At 44.8% G+C, this 12,085-nt stretch overlaps 1 protein-coding gene across 5 annotated transcripts in view; it reads left to right on the top strand.

Annotated features, from left to right (window-relative positions):
• SBNO2 (strawberry notch homolog 2) overlaps positions 1-12,085 on the top strand; it is a 142,927-nt gene that overhangs the window by 42,879 nt on the left and 87,963 nt on the right. For all 5 annotated transcript variants that reach the window (XM_039319253.1, XM_039319254.1, XM_039319255.1 and 2 more), the window contains 2 exons: positions 1,792-1,871; positions 10,797-10,920. In XM_039319253.1, coding sequence (XP_039175187.1) covers positions 1,792-1,871; positions 10,797-10,920 — 204 coding nt within the window. The remainder of the gene's footprint in view (positions 1-1,791; positions 1,872-10,796; positions 10,921-12,085) is intronic.

The following is a 12,085-nucleotide window of genomic DNA, read 5'->3' as shown; positions in this document are numbered from 1 at the left end:
AGCTTAAATCAGCAGCTTAATATTTAGCTTTTTACCAGGCAAACCGTGACCTCTTCGGATCATTGTTTCTGAGGTATTTTCTTGCCAGATTCCGCAATCTTTTCAAAGTGGCAGAGCTGGAAAAGTTCCTAAAAATTCAGGGAAATACTCAGAGGTATACCTGCCTTTAAAGGAGCTCTTGTAGAACTCTTGAAGCACAGTGAAATATTAGGAACTGACCACCGGAAATGTTCTATGATCGTGGTTCTCAGCCTGGGGTCCATGGACCCCCCGGGAACTGCGCTGTCATCACAGGGAATCTGCAAAGGCTTTAAGAAATGTTATGATTTAAATCTTGAGTCAAGTCTTGGTGGCCACAAATGGTCTTGAAAAGGGGTCCATGGTGAAGTAAAGGTTGAGAGCCACTGTTCTATGACATATTGTGTTAGGTCGTAAAATGCTTTATGATTTTTAAGAAGAGACTGGACAGCCATTTGTCTGAAATTGTATGGGGTTTCCTGCCCGAGCAGGGTGTTGGACTAGATGACCTCCAAGGTCCCTTCCAACTTTATTATTATTATCATTTTTAACAGAATAACAGAGTTGGAAGGGACCCTGGAGGTCTTCTAGCCCAACCCCCTGCTCAAGCAGGAGACCCTATACCAGGGGTCTTCAAACTTGGCCCTTTTGTGACTTGTGGACTTCAACTCCCAGAATTCCTCAGCCAGTGTGCCTGGCTGAGGAATTCTAGGAGTTAAAAAGTCTACAAGTCATAAAAGGGCCAAGTTTGAAGACCCCTGTCCTATACCATTTCAGATAAATGGCTGTCCAGTCTCTTCTTAAAAACCTCCAGTGTTGGAGCACCCACGACTTCTGGAGGCAAGTTGTTCCACTGATTAATTGTTCTCAGTGTCAGGAAATTTCACTTTAGTTCTAGGTTGCTTCTCTCCTTGGTTAGTTTCCATCCGTTGCTTCTTGTCCTGCCTTTAGGGGCTTTGGAGAATAGCTTGACTCCCTCTTCTTTGGGGCAGCCCCTGAGATATTGGAATACTGCTATCATGTCACTCCTCGTCCTTCTCTTCATTAAACTAGACATACCCAATTCCTGCCATTGTTGTTTGTGTGCTTTATCTTCCAGTTCTCTAATCATCTTTGTTTGTATATGTATATGTATATGTTCAATAATACACCATCTTCGAACTCCAGGAGGAATATAAACCAGCTGTTTATTATTAAAAAATTTAAAAACAATAAAAGCAACTTTTACAATATTAAAACAAACTTAGCTTTTGCTGATCCACTGTCAACGTCTTCAGAGTGAAGTGTTGGGGGTGGAGAGCTCTCTTAAGTTAAGTTAAGGCAATTACGGTCAGTCAGGACGAATGGCCCTATCACACGGTCAATGAATAAGAAACTAGGTTATCAAGGCTTATAAGAGATCTCTCCACCCCCAACACTTCACTCTGAAGACGCTGACAGTGGATCAGAGAAAGCTAAGTTTGTTTTAATATTGTAAATAGTTGCTTTTATTGTTTTAAATTTATGTTCCTCCCGTAGTTCAGCGATTGTGTATTATTGAACAGATATGCCCGTGATTCGGATTTTTACAATCATTAAGAACGTATATATATATGTATATATATTTCTGCATACTGCTGGCTTCTTTCAAGCCTCTTGCTTCTCAGAGGCATTGTTGTTGCATTCCATTTGTCCTTGAATTGTCAACTACGGATATAGCAGTAGGACTCTGAAAAGGCTTTGAAGGTTCCTGAACATACCCCCTTTTTGAAACCTGCTTTATTGTTTTTGCAGAATTCTGCTTCCAGTTGCTGGAGCTCATCCCTGTTTGCACCTCCTTCGTATTCATCACCATTTTTCCTGAATGAAAACCAGTAAGTGCATTTGTGTAAGGTTACAAAACACTATACAGCAGGGGTGTCAAACTCAATTTCATTGAGGGCCGCGTCAGCATTGCAGTTGCCCTTGGGGGGCTGGGTGGGTGTGGCCAGGGTGGGCATGGCCTACTGGGTGGGTGTGGATGGAGAGGGTGTGGCCTACTGGGTGGGCGTGGCCAGCTCTACATCGTTCGCGTCAAGGGTGCCTGTGGGGGCCTGGGTAGGAGTGGGATGGATCTGAGGGTCTCTGGCCAAAGGGGGTGGGACCGGGGCAAGCGCCAAGGCATGGTCCATTTCTTCATTCCTCACAGAGGGTGACACCTCCCAAGCATGCACTCAGGGGGTGGGGCCAACACAGCAGGGGCTGGTTCCTCGCTGTTTCCGGACGCCCTTGTGGAGCTAAGTCTGAATGTTTTTCAGCATAGATGGCCACCACAAAATTATACATTGGCTCCCGGCTGGCCTGGGCCAGGGCCAAGGCAGTAGGGGCCGTTCCCTCATTGTTTCCAGGATGGCTTTGCGGACCACATGAAACCACTTTGTGGGCCGCATCCGGCCCCCGGCCCTTGTGTTTGACATGTCTGCTATACAGAATAGAGCTGGAAGGGACCTTGGAGGTCTTCTAGTCTAACCCCCTGCTCAGGCAGGAAACCCTAGATCGGGTAGGCAACCTTGGATCTTTTATGACTCATGGACTTCAACTCCCAGAATTCCTGAGCCAGCCATGATGAGGGGAAAGGGAGAAGTTTCCATGCTGAGCTATGTTGGCTCAGGAATTCTGGGAGTTGGAAGTCCACGAGTCATAAAAGAGCCAACGTTGCTACCCCTGCCCTATACCATTTCTGACAGATGACTATCCAGTCTCTATATGCCCTGGCCTGGCCTATATCATTTACTAAACAGAGTGAATCCTGGGATGGGAGGTCACTAGGAAATCATCAGGGTTGTACACTAGCCTGGGAAATTAAGGAAAAATAAACAAACAACCCCAGAAGGAAACAGTGTCAAAATCTGTGTTAATATACAGAAACCAAAATGGCTTGGGAACATTTTGAACGATGCAACTAAAAAGAGACATAAAAAATAAAGAAATAGAGCATCTTATTTATACAGTGGCACCTTAGTACTCATCTGCTTTGAAACTCATCGAATTTCATATTTTGACACAAACAATGGAATGGAATGGAATGGAATGGAATGGAATGGAGTGGAGTGGAGTGGAGTGGAGTGGAGTAGAGTAGAGTAGAGTAGAGTAGAATAGAATACAGAATGGAATACAGAATAGAATAGAATAGAATAGAATAGAATAGAATTCTTTATTGGTCAAGTGTGATTGGATGTACAAGGAATTTGTCTCCGGTGCATAAGCTCTCAGTGTACAGACAAGCAACAACTTACCTGTATTCACATGACCCCTGGACAGTGCAACTGTTGTAAATACATGTCAGTTGCCAAATGCCTAAATTTTGATCACGTGACTGTGGGGATGCTGCCACTGTCGTAAGCATGAAAATTAGACACAAACCACTTTTTTCAGTGCCGTTGTAACTTCGAACGGTCACTAAACGAAGGGTTATAAGTCGAGGACTACCTGTAGGGATTCTGTTCACAATAGCAACTGGGGCTTATTTGATCTGTCACAAGGAAGTGTGGTTTGGATGTTGTGGTTCTCTGCTAGTCCAGCATCCGGAGGTGAGTCCAGCTCTCTTTGGGCAGACATGGCCCAAACTAATTACAGGTAAACCTCAAGTTACGACCCAACTGAGCCCAAAATTTATACTGCTAAGTGATACATTTGTTAAACGAGTTTTGCTCCATTTTACGGCTTTTCTTGCCGGATTGTTATGTGGATGGTTGGCCTTTGTTCAATTGTCGTTAAGCGAATCCGGTTTCCCCCATTGACTTTGCTTGTCAGAAGGTCGCAAAAGTGGATCACATGATCCCGGGGACGCTGTGACCGTCGTAAGTATGAACCCGTTGCCGAGCGTCTGAATTTTGATCACGTGACCATGGGGGATGCTACAGCGGTTGTAAGTGTAAACAATGGTCATATGTCCCTTTTTTCAGTGCCCTGTAACTTTGAACAGTCACTAAGTGAACGGTTGTAAGTGGAGGACTACCTGTACAAGACAATGCTAGTCAATCCTGCTTCACTTCTCTAAGCCAGGGGTCTTCAGGTTTGGCCCTTTTATGACTTTTGGAATTCCAGAATTCCTCAGCCAGCTTGCTTGGCTGAGGAATTCTGGGAGTTGAAGTTCACAAGTCACAAAAGAGCCAAGTTTGAAGACCCCTTCTCTAAGCCTACCCTTGAGCAATGGTTTTCCACTTTGGTCACTTTAAGATCTGTGGACTTCAACTCCCAGAATTCCCCCAGCCAGCCGTGCTGGCTGGGGAATTCTGGGAGTTCAAGTCCACCCATGCTATTTCAACCTTCCCAAGAGGCCAATTTATCTTTTGGGGCGTCCATGCCCCACAGCATTCGATCATCCAGCTAGCCGACACAAGACTGGCAGTTGAACGGCTTCTCGTGTCTTTTGAACTCGGCACCGCTTGAAAAGAGCTTGCGAACCGTGCTTTTCGATCTAGGTCCGGGCAGAGAGGGAAAAAACAACAACAACAAAACAAAGGCTTCCGTGCGGCAGCCTCAGCTTATACTTGCAGCTGGAGGGCTGCAGCGGACACCGCCCATGCTTGGAACAGGGTGTAGGTCGTTTGTTTTTTTTTCTCCAAGAGTGTTACTGTAAATCCTACTTTCTGAACCCTCTTGGGGGACGATAACAGTAGGATGATCTCCTACTTACTCCTACTTTGCTGCATATTGAGTAGCAGATGGGGGATGAAGGTTATCGATTAGGATTCAATCCTCCCTTTTCTCTCCATGGCTGTTCTCACCCAGCCCTGCTCAACGCCAGCAGAGGGGCTTAACGCAGTATTTCTCAACCTTGACCATTTTAAGGCATGTGGACTTCAACTCCCAGAATTCCACAGCCAGCAGTGCTGGCTGTGGAATTCTGGGAGTTGAAGTCCACATGCCTTAAAATGGTCAAGGTTGAGAAACACTGGCTTAACGTAACCCCAAGTTCCTTGGGCCCAGGTTGGGGGATTCAAAATTCTGCACTACAGGCCGTCCTCACCTTACGACCACAGTTGAGCCCCCAAATTTCTCCTCGCTAATTGAGACACTTGTTAAGCGGAGTTTCGCCTCATTGGACGACCTTTGTTGCCACAGTTGTTAAGTGAATCACTGCAGGTGGTAAGTTAGTAACCCGGTGGTTAAGTGAATCTGGCTCCCCCCCCATTTATTTTGCTTGTCAGAAGGTCGCAAAAGGGGATCGCCTGATCTTGGCATGCAGCAACGGTCGTAAGTATGAACCAGTTGCCAAGCGTCTGAATTTTGATCAGGCAAACGTCGTGTAGAATACTTCAGTATTTGGCGTTCCAGCTGTGCCCTTTTCTTTAAATTGTGCTTCATTTTATATCTCCTCTGTAAGTCATGGTTTGGCCCCAGGACATGAATTTATAGCTAGTCTTTGACTTACCACCATCATTTTGCTCAGAATTTCTGTCACTAAGCGAGCCATTTGATACATGAGTTTTGTCCTGTTTTCCCGCCTGTTAAGTGAGTCCGTGCAGTTGTTAAGTGACGGTAGTAACCTGGATGTTAATTGGCTTCCCCCATTGACTTTGCTTGTCAGAAGTTTCGCAAAAGGGGATCACGTGACCCCCCCCCCACAACCGTCATAAATATGAGTCAGTTGCCAAGCAATTTTGATCACGTGACTCTGGGGATGCTTCAACGGTCGTAAGTGTGGGAAACGGCCACGAGTCCCTTTTTCCAGTGCTGTTGTAACTTTGAAAGATCACTAAGTGAACTGTTGTAAGTCGAGGACTGTCTGTACAGGCAGTCTTCAACTTACAACCATTTGTTTAGCCGCCTTTTGAAATTACAGCAGGCACTGAAAAAAGGGACTTATAACTGACTCTTTGTTCTTGCAACGCAAGATCAGGGGATCAAAATTCGGGTGCTTGGAAACCAGCCTGCAAAATAACAGACAGGTAGTCCTCGCCTTATGACCCACAACGGAGCCCAACGTTTCTGCTTATAGGCAAGACAGTTGTAATGTGTATTTTGCCCCATTTTACAACTTTTCTTGCCACAGTTGTTAAGGGAATCTGGCTTCCTCCATTGACTTTGCTTGCCAGAAGGTCGCAAAAGGGGATCATGTGACCCCTGGGACACTGCAACCGTCATAAGTATGAACCAGTTGCCAAGCTCTGAGTGTAAATCACGTGACCCTGGGGATGCTGCAACAATCATAAGTGTGAAAAACGGTCATAAGTCACTTTTTTCCAATGCTGTTGTAACTTTGAACGGTCACTAAATGAACTGTTGTAAGTCGAGGACTATCTGTACAGTATCCAATTCTCTCTTACTTGTGGTTGTATATAGATGAAGGCCGAAAAGGAAAAGTAGACAGATCTTTCCTCTCTGACTTGTAAGGAGAGCTAATCAATTTACCTCAGACTCACTTGTTTACAGGTAGTCCTCGACTTAACGACTGCAATTTAGCCCAAAAATTTCTGTGGCTAAGCAAAACAGTTGTTAAGTGAGTTTTGCCACATTTTACGACCTTTCTTGGCACCGTTGTTAAGTGAATCACTGCAGTTGATAAGTTAGTCCCCCGGTTGTTAAGGGAATCGGGCTTCCCCCATTGACTTTGCTTGTCAGAAGGTTGTAAAAGGGGATCATGTGACCTCGGGACGTTGTGACTGTCATAAATACATGCCATTTGCCAAGTGTCCGAATTTCAATCACACGACCGTGGGGGATGCTGCAACGGTCGTAAGTGTGAAACACGGTCAGAAGTCGCTTTTTTCCAGTGCCGTTGTTATTTCGACTGGTCACTAAATGAATGGGTTGGAAGTCGAGGACTTACAGAATATATGGCAATAAGGACATTAAAAACATTAAGAACCAAAACATGCAAACCCACGTAGAGCTAGAATTTTGGCTCTTTTATGACTGGTGGACTTCAACTCCCAGAATTCCTGAGCCAACATAGCTCAGCATGGAAACCTCCCCCTTTCCCCTCAGCATGGCTGGCTCAGGAATTCTGGGAGTTGAAGTCCAGAAGTCATAAAGGAGCCAAGTTTCCCCACCCCTGATCTAGATCCACCAAGTTCTTCCAGGCTGCATTTAGAAGCCCGCCTTGCTCACCCAGAGAGTTAAACCTGGTTTCATAAATCGGCAAACTCTGGTTCAGGGCCCCTTCCCTTGCCCGTGGGACCCCCAGCACGGGAGCCATTTCCCCAACAGGCCATCCTCAGGGATACCCCAGTCTTCCTGCAGGGGTCCCTCACGTGCCCTCCGCCACTCTGCAGGACGTAAGCCTTGGCGCCCTGCCCGGCCCCTGTGGCTGGGCCTGTCACACATCGGCGTGCCCTCCTTTTACTGGAAAGATGATGATGCAGCTGAAACGGGGACGTTCCCACAAACCGGGCTGGGGGGAGTAAAAGCAAAACTAAGGTGGCATGTGTCAAGCTATGTGGGCAGAGCTTTAAGGTGGTATGTGTCAAACTATGTGGGCAGAGCTTTCACCGAGCAGCCTCACTCTTTTGACGGAGAAGTTTTTGAGAGGGGAAAGTTGGCGTCAGTGTCCTGTTTTCTTATCATCGGTCCAGGATGTGAACCGGCCACTGTTTATTCTGGTTTGCGTAAGCCGAGGGCGGCTTCGTCTCTTCTTCTTTTGAAGGAGGACTGGTCAGGTGGCTAGTCCTCACCGTTGCTGGAGGAGGAACTCATGAGTGTGTGGGCAGGGGATTTTAAAAATAACCTAGGAGCCTTAACATCTTGTGGATCTAGCCAAGCCCGATCCACTTCCCGAACACCCAAACCAGATTTAACATTGGATCTTGAAGACTGGTAGCTCCCAGTGGCCCCTGTCCTGCATTGATCCAGTTTACAAGTTACCCTCCCAGGGTTTCAAGAGAGATAGGATGTCCAAGATAACCAGTTGCTCCTTAGTACAGGTAGTCCTCGACTTACGACAGTTGGTTTAGTGACTGCTACAACGGCTCTGAGAAAAAAGGGACTTATGACCGTTTTCCACAGTTACGTCCTGTGCAGCATCATGTGATCAAAACTCAGAGGCTTGGCAAGCGGTTCATATTTATGACGGTCGCAGTGTCCCAGGGTCACACGATCCCCTTCTGCAGCCTTCTGACAAGCAAGATCAACGGTGAAGTTACTAAGTTGCAGTGATTCACTTAACAACTGAGGCAAGAAAGGTCATAAAATGGGACAAAACTCAACTTACAAATGTCTTAACAACAAAAATTGAGGGCTCAGTTGTGGTCGTAAGTTCGAGGACTACCTGTAGAGAGCCCTTGGGATTTTTTTTAATGAGGGATGCAAATATTATCCCCTCCAGATGCTTTCTGAATCAGCAATACTATATTAAGCTCTGCGATTTTTGTTTAAAAAACAACAACAACAGTACTCGTATTTTTCGACTTATGGCCACAATTGGGATCAAGATTTCTGTTGCTGTTTTTAAGTGAGCCACACCTGATTTGACAACTTTCTTCCCCACCGTTGATTAAGCAAATTGTTGTAGTTATTAAGTGAACCATACAGTTGTGAAGTAAATCCAGCTTCCCCCATTGACTTTGCTTGTCGGAGGCTGATGGGAAGGTTGTAAATGGCAATCACATGACGCTGTGACACTACATTGTACAGGTAGTCCTCGACTTACGACCACAATTGAGGCATTTGTTGAATGAATTTCGTTCCATTTTACGACCTTTCCTGCCACAGTTGTTAAGTAGTTAAAGTAGTAACACGGTTGTTAAGTGAATCCGGTTCCCCCTCCCATTGACTTTGCTCGTCAGAAGGTTGCAAAAGGAGATCACGCGACCCCGGGCACGCTGCCACCGTCATAAATATGAACCAGTTGCCAAGTATTCTGAATTTGGATCACATGGGGAGGATGCTGCAAAGGTCGTAACTATGAAAAACGATCGTAAGTCACATTTTTCTGTGCCGTTGTAACTTGGAAGGGTCACTAAATGAAGTGTCGTAAGTCGAGGACGATCTGAAAATACAGGCCAGTTTGCAAGCATCTGAATTCTGATCATGTGAGCATGGGGATGCTGCAATAGTCATAAATGCAAGGTCTGATCATAAGCCATTTTTTTCAGTGCTCGTTTAATAATAATAATAATACAGTTGGAAGGGACCTTGGAGATCTTCTAGTCCAACCCCTGCTCAGGCAGGAAACCCTATACCATTTCAGACAAATGGTTCTCCAGTCTCTTCTTAAAAACATCCAGTGTTGGAGCATTCACAGCTTCTGGAGGCAGGTTATTTTGAACAGTGCTAAATGAATGTAAATCAAAGACTACCTGTACAGTTTGGGCAAATGTAAATCCGGATTCTGATAATTAACTAATTGATACCATCAAGATCACCTGGGATAATGAGAAATCTCTTTTTCCTTCCCATCCATAATCATTCAAATGCTTTAGCTTCCAAGGGTGAGGACTAGCCTCTTGGTGAATGCATCATTGCAAGTGACTGAGGCAAGGAATGGTACCTAGTAATTTTGGAAAACAAAATTCTGGAGAGCTGCTGATTGGGGGGGGTAGAGTGTAAGGGTAAAATCAAGTCATCTAAAATGTTAGAGAAACACATAGACTATAAACCTGTTTTTTTTTTTTAACTAGGTATAATGCCAGAAAAACTTGATAAGCAAAGTACATATTTGATTCTACATGTGATAACAGCGGCAAGAATTATATTTGCACAATATTGGGAGAACGAAGAAATACCACCAGAAGAAGAAATAATCAAAAAATACTAGACTGTGCAGAAATAATAACAATAATAATAAAGTTGGAAGGAACCTTGGAGGTCATCTAGTCCAACCCCCTGCTCAGGCAGGAAACCCTATACCATTTCAGACAAATGGCTGTCCAGTCTCTTCTTAATAACTTCCAGTGTTGGACAGACTTACTTTAAGGTTGAAAGAAAAAGAAGAAACAGAATATTTTCAAACTTGGGACCTATTTTATCCATGGTTAGAGAAAAGATTTAGGGATTAGGAATCTAATTTGTATTAGTGAATAAGATACTCAGACAACACATTTTTGTTGAATAATTATTATTGAACTCTGTTAAAAAAATAATAAAAACTTTTAAAACTAAAATTTGGGGGGGCATTTGCGGGACTGGCAGCGATGTGCTAGCTAAAATATTTCATTCTGAATCTTTCCAAACACCCATTGTCAATGCTAGTGAAATATGGCCATCCTTTTTTGAAATATACAGGTAGTCCTCGACTTACAACAGTTCAGTTAGTGAATATTCACAGTTACAATGGCACTGAAAGAAGTGACTTATTACAACCGTTTCTCACACTTAAGACCGTTGCAGAATCCCCGTGGTCACATGATCAAAATTCAGACGCTTAGCAATTGACTTATATTTTGTGATATAACGAGCAAAGTCAATGGGGAAGCCGCATTCACTTAACAACCGCGTTACTAACTTTACCCACTGCTGTGGTTCACTTAACAACTGTGGCGAGAAAGGTTGTAAAATGGGCCAAAACTCACTTAACCAATGTTTTGCTTAGCAACAGAAGCTCAATTGTGGTCATAACTTGAGGACTACCTGTGTAATATACATATAGACGGTCGTAGTTCTTTATATACGTCATTTTGGGCTGTGGTGTTGTCTTCTTCGTTTTTCACTTTTGGTTGTGGCCTTGTGTTCCTTATTTGTCACTTTCTTTTCTCTTTTGCTCCCTTTTTTTTTTTTAATTTAAATAAAAGCCCCACTCTGCCCGGGACCTCCGCAGTCACAGGGCCACAGGCACTTTCAAAATCTGTAATCTGATGATACTTTTTGTTCCTTTATAGGCAATATTTTAATCCCCGGTCTAATTTCTACACCAATCCCACCAACGGGCAGCTCTTCTCGGATTCCAATTTCACACCTCAAGGCCTTGCTGATTTCTTACCCAGAAATGGCGACTTCCCTCAGGTAAGGCCAAACTTTGCTTCTGTTGCAAAGGCGACGCTCTACAGCAGTGGTTCTCAACCTTTTTAATGCCGCGACCCCCCCCCCAACCGGTCGTAAATCGAGGACTACTCAACCGGTCGTAAGTCGAGGACTACTCAACTGGTGCAGCACCGTTTGCAGAATGGGACTTTTGGCGGGCTCAGCAGGGCAGAGACAGCCTGGACAATTCCTATTGGCTTTTGAAAGCCAATAGAATTAGACTCTATTCAAGAGAGTCTATTCTATTGGCTTTCAAAAGCCAATAGAATAAAAGGGAGTAGCACAGCTAAGGAAAAGGGGGAAAAAATGGCAGACTGCGTTGTTTGGCGACCCCCGTGAAATGGTCGTTCGACCCCAAATGGGGTCCCGACCCACAGGTTGAGAACCGCTGCTCTACAGGTAGTCCTCGACTTATGGTCATTCGTTTAGTGACCGTTTGAAGTTACAGCGGCACTGAAAAAAGGGACTCGTGGCCATTTTTCATCCTTACGACCATCGCAGCATCCCGACGGTCACGTGATCAAAAGTCAGATGTTTAGCGACCGGCTCGTATTTATGACGATTTTTAGTGTCCCAGGTTCACGTGATCACCATTTGTAACCTTCCAAGCCGGCTTCCAAGAAACAAAATCAAGGGGGGGGGTAGCTGGATTCACTTAACGACCGTGTGGTTCACTTAAGAAGTGCAGTCTTTTGCTTAACAACTATGGGGAAAAAAAGGTGGTCAAATGGTGCAAAACTCACTTAACAACTGCCTGGCTTAGCAATAGAAATTTGGTTATTAGTCAAGGACTATCTGTAGTTACATTGCAGTCTTTTCTAAGAACTCTACAAAATGCACCAGCTAGTCAACAGCTTCTGCTCTACCTAAAAATTTGATGCCCGTGAGAATCAGGGCTCTCAAGAGCTATCAGTCATGGGACTGACCCAATTTTACCTTGTTTGCAGCAGCTGAATCGTTACAGTCATTAAGCCAGTGGTTCTCAACCTTTTTAATGCCGCGACCCCCCCCCAACTGGTTGTAAGTCGAGGACTACTCAACCGGTCGTAAGTCGAGGACTACTCAACTGGTGCAGCACCGTTTGCAGAATGGGACTTTTGGCGGGCTCAGCAGGGCAGAGACAGTCTGGACAATTCCCATTGGCTTT

Source organism: Crotalus tigris, unplaced genomic scaffold (genome assembly GCF_016545835.1).
Source record: "Crotalus tigris isolate CLP2741 ecotype Arizona unplaced genomic scaffold, ASM1654583v1 scf7180000022970.308977840:1548163, whole genome shotgun sequence".
In the NCBI taxonomy this organism is placed as follows: Eukaryota; Metazoa; Chordata; class Lepidosauria; order Squamata; family Viperidae; genus Crotalus; species Crotalus tigris.
This window is presented reverse-complemented; position numbering and strand designations above follow the sequence as displayed.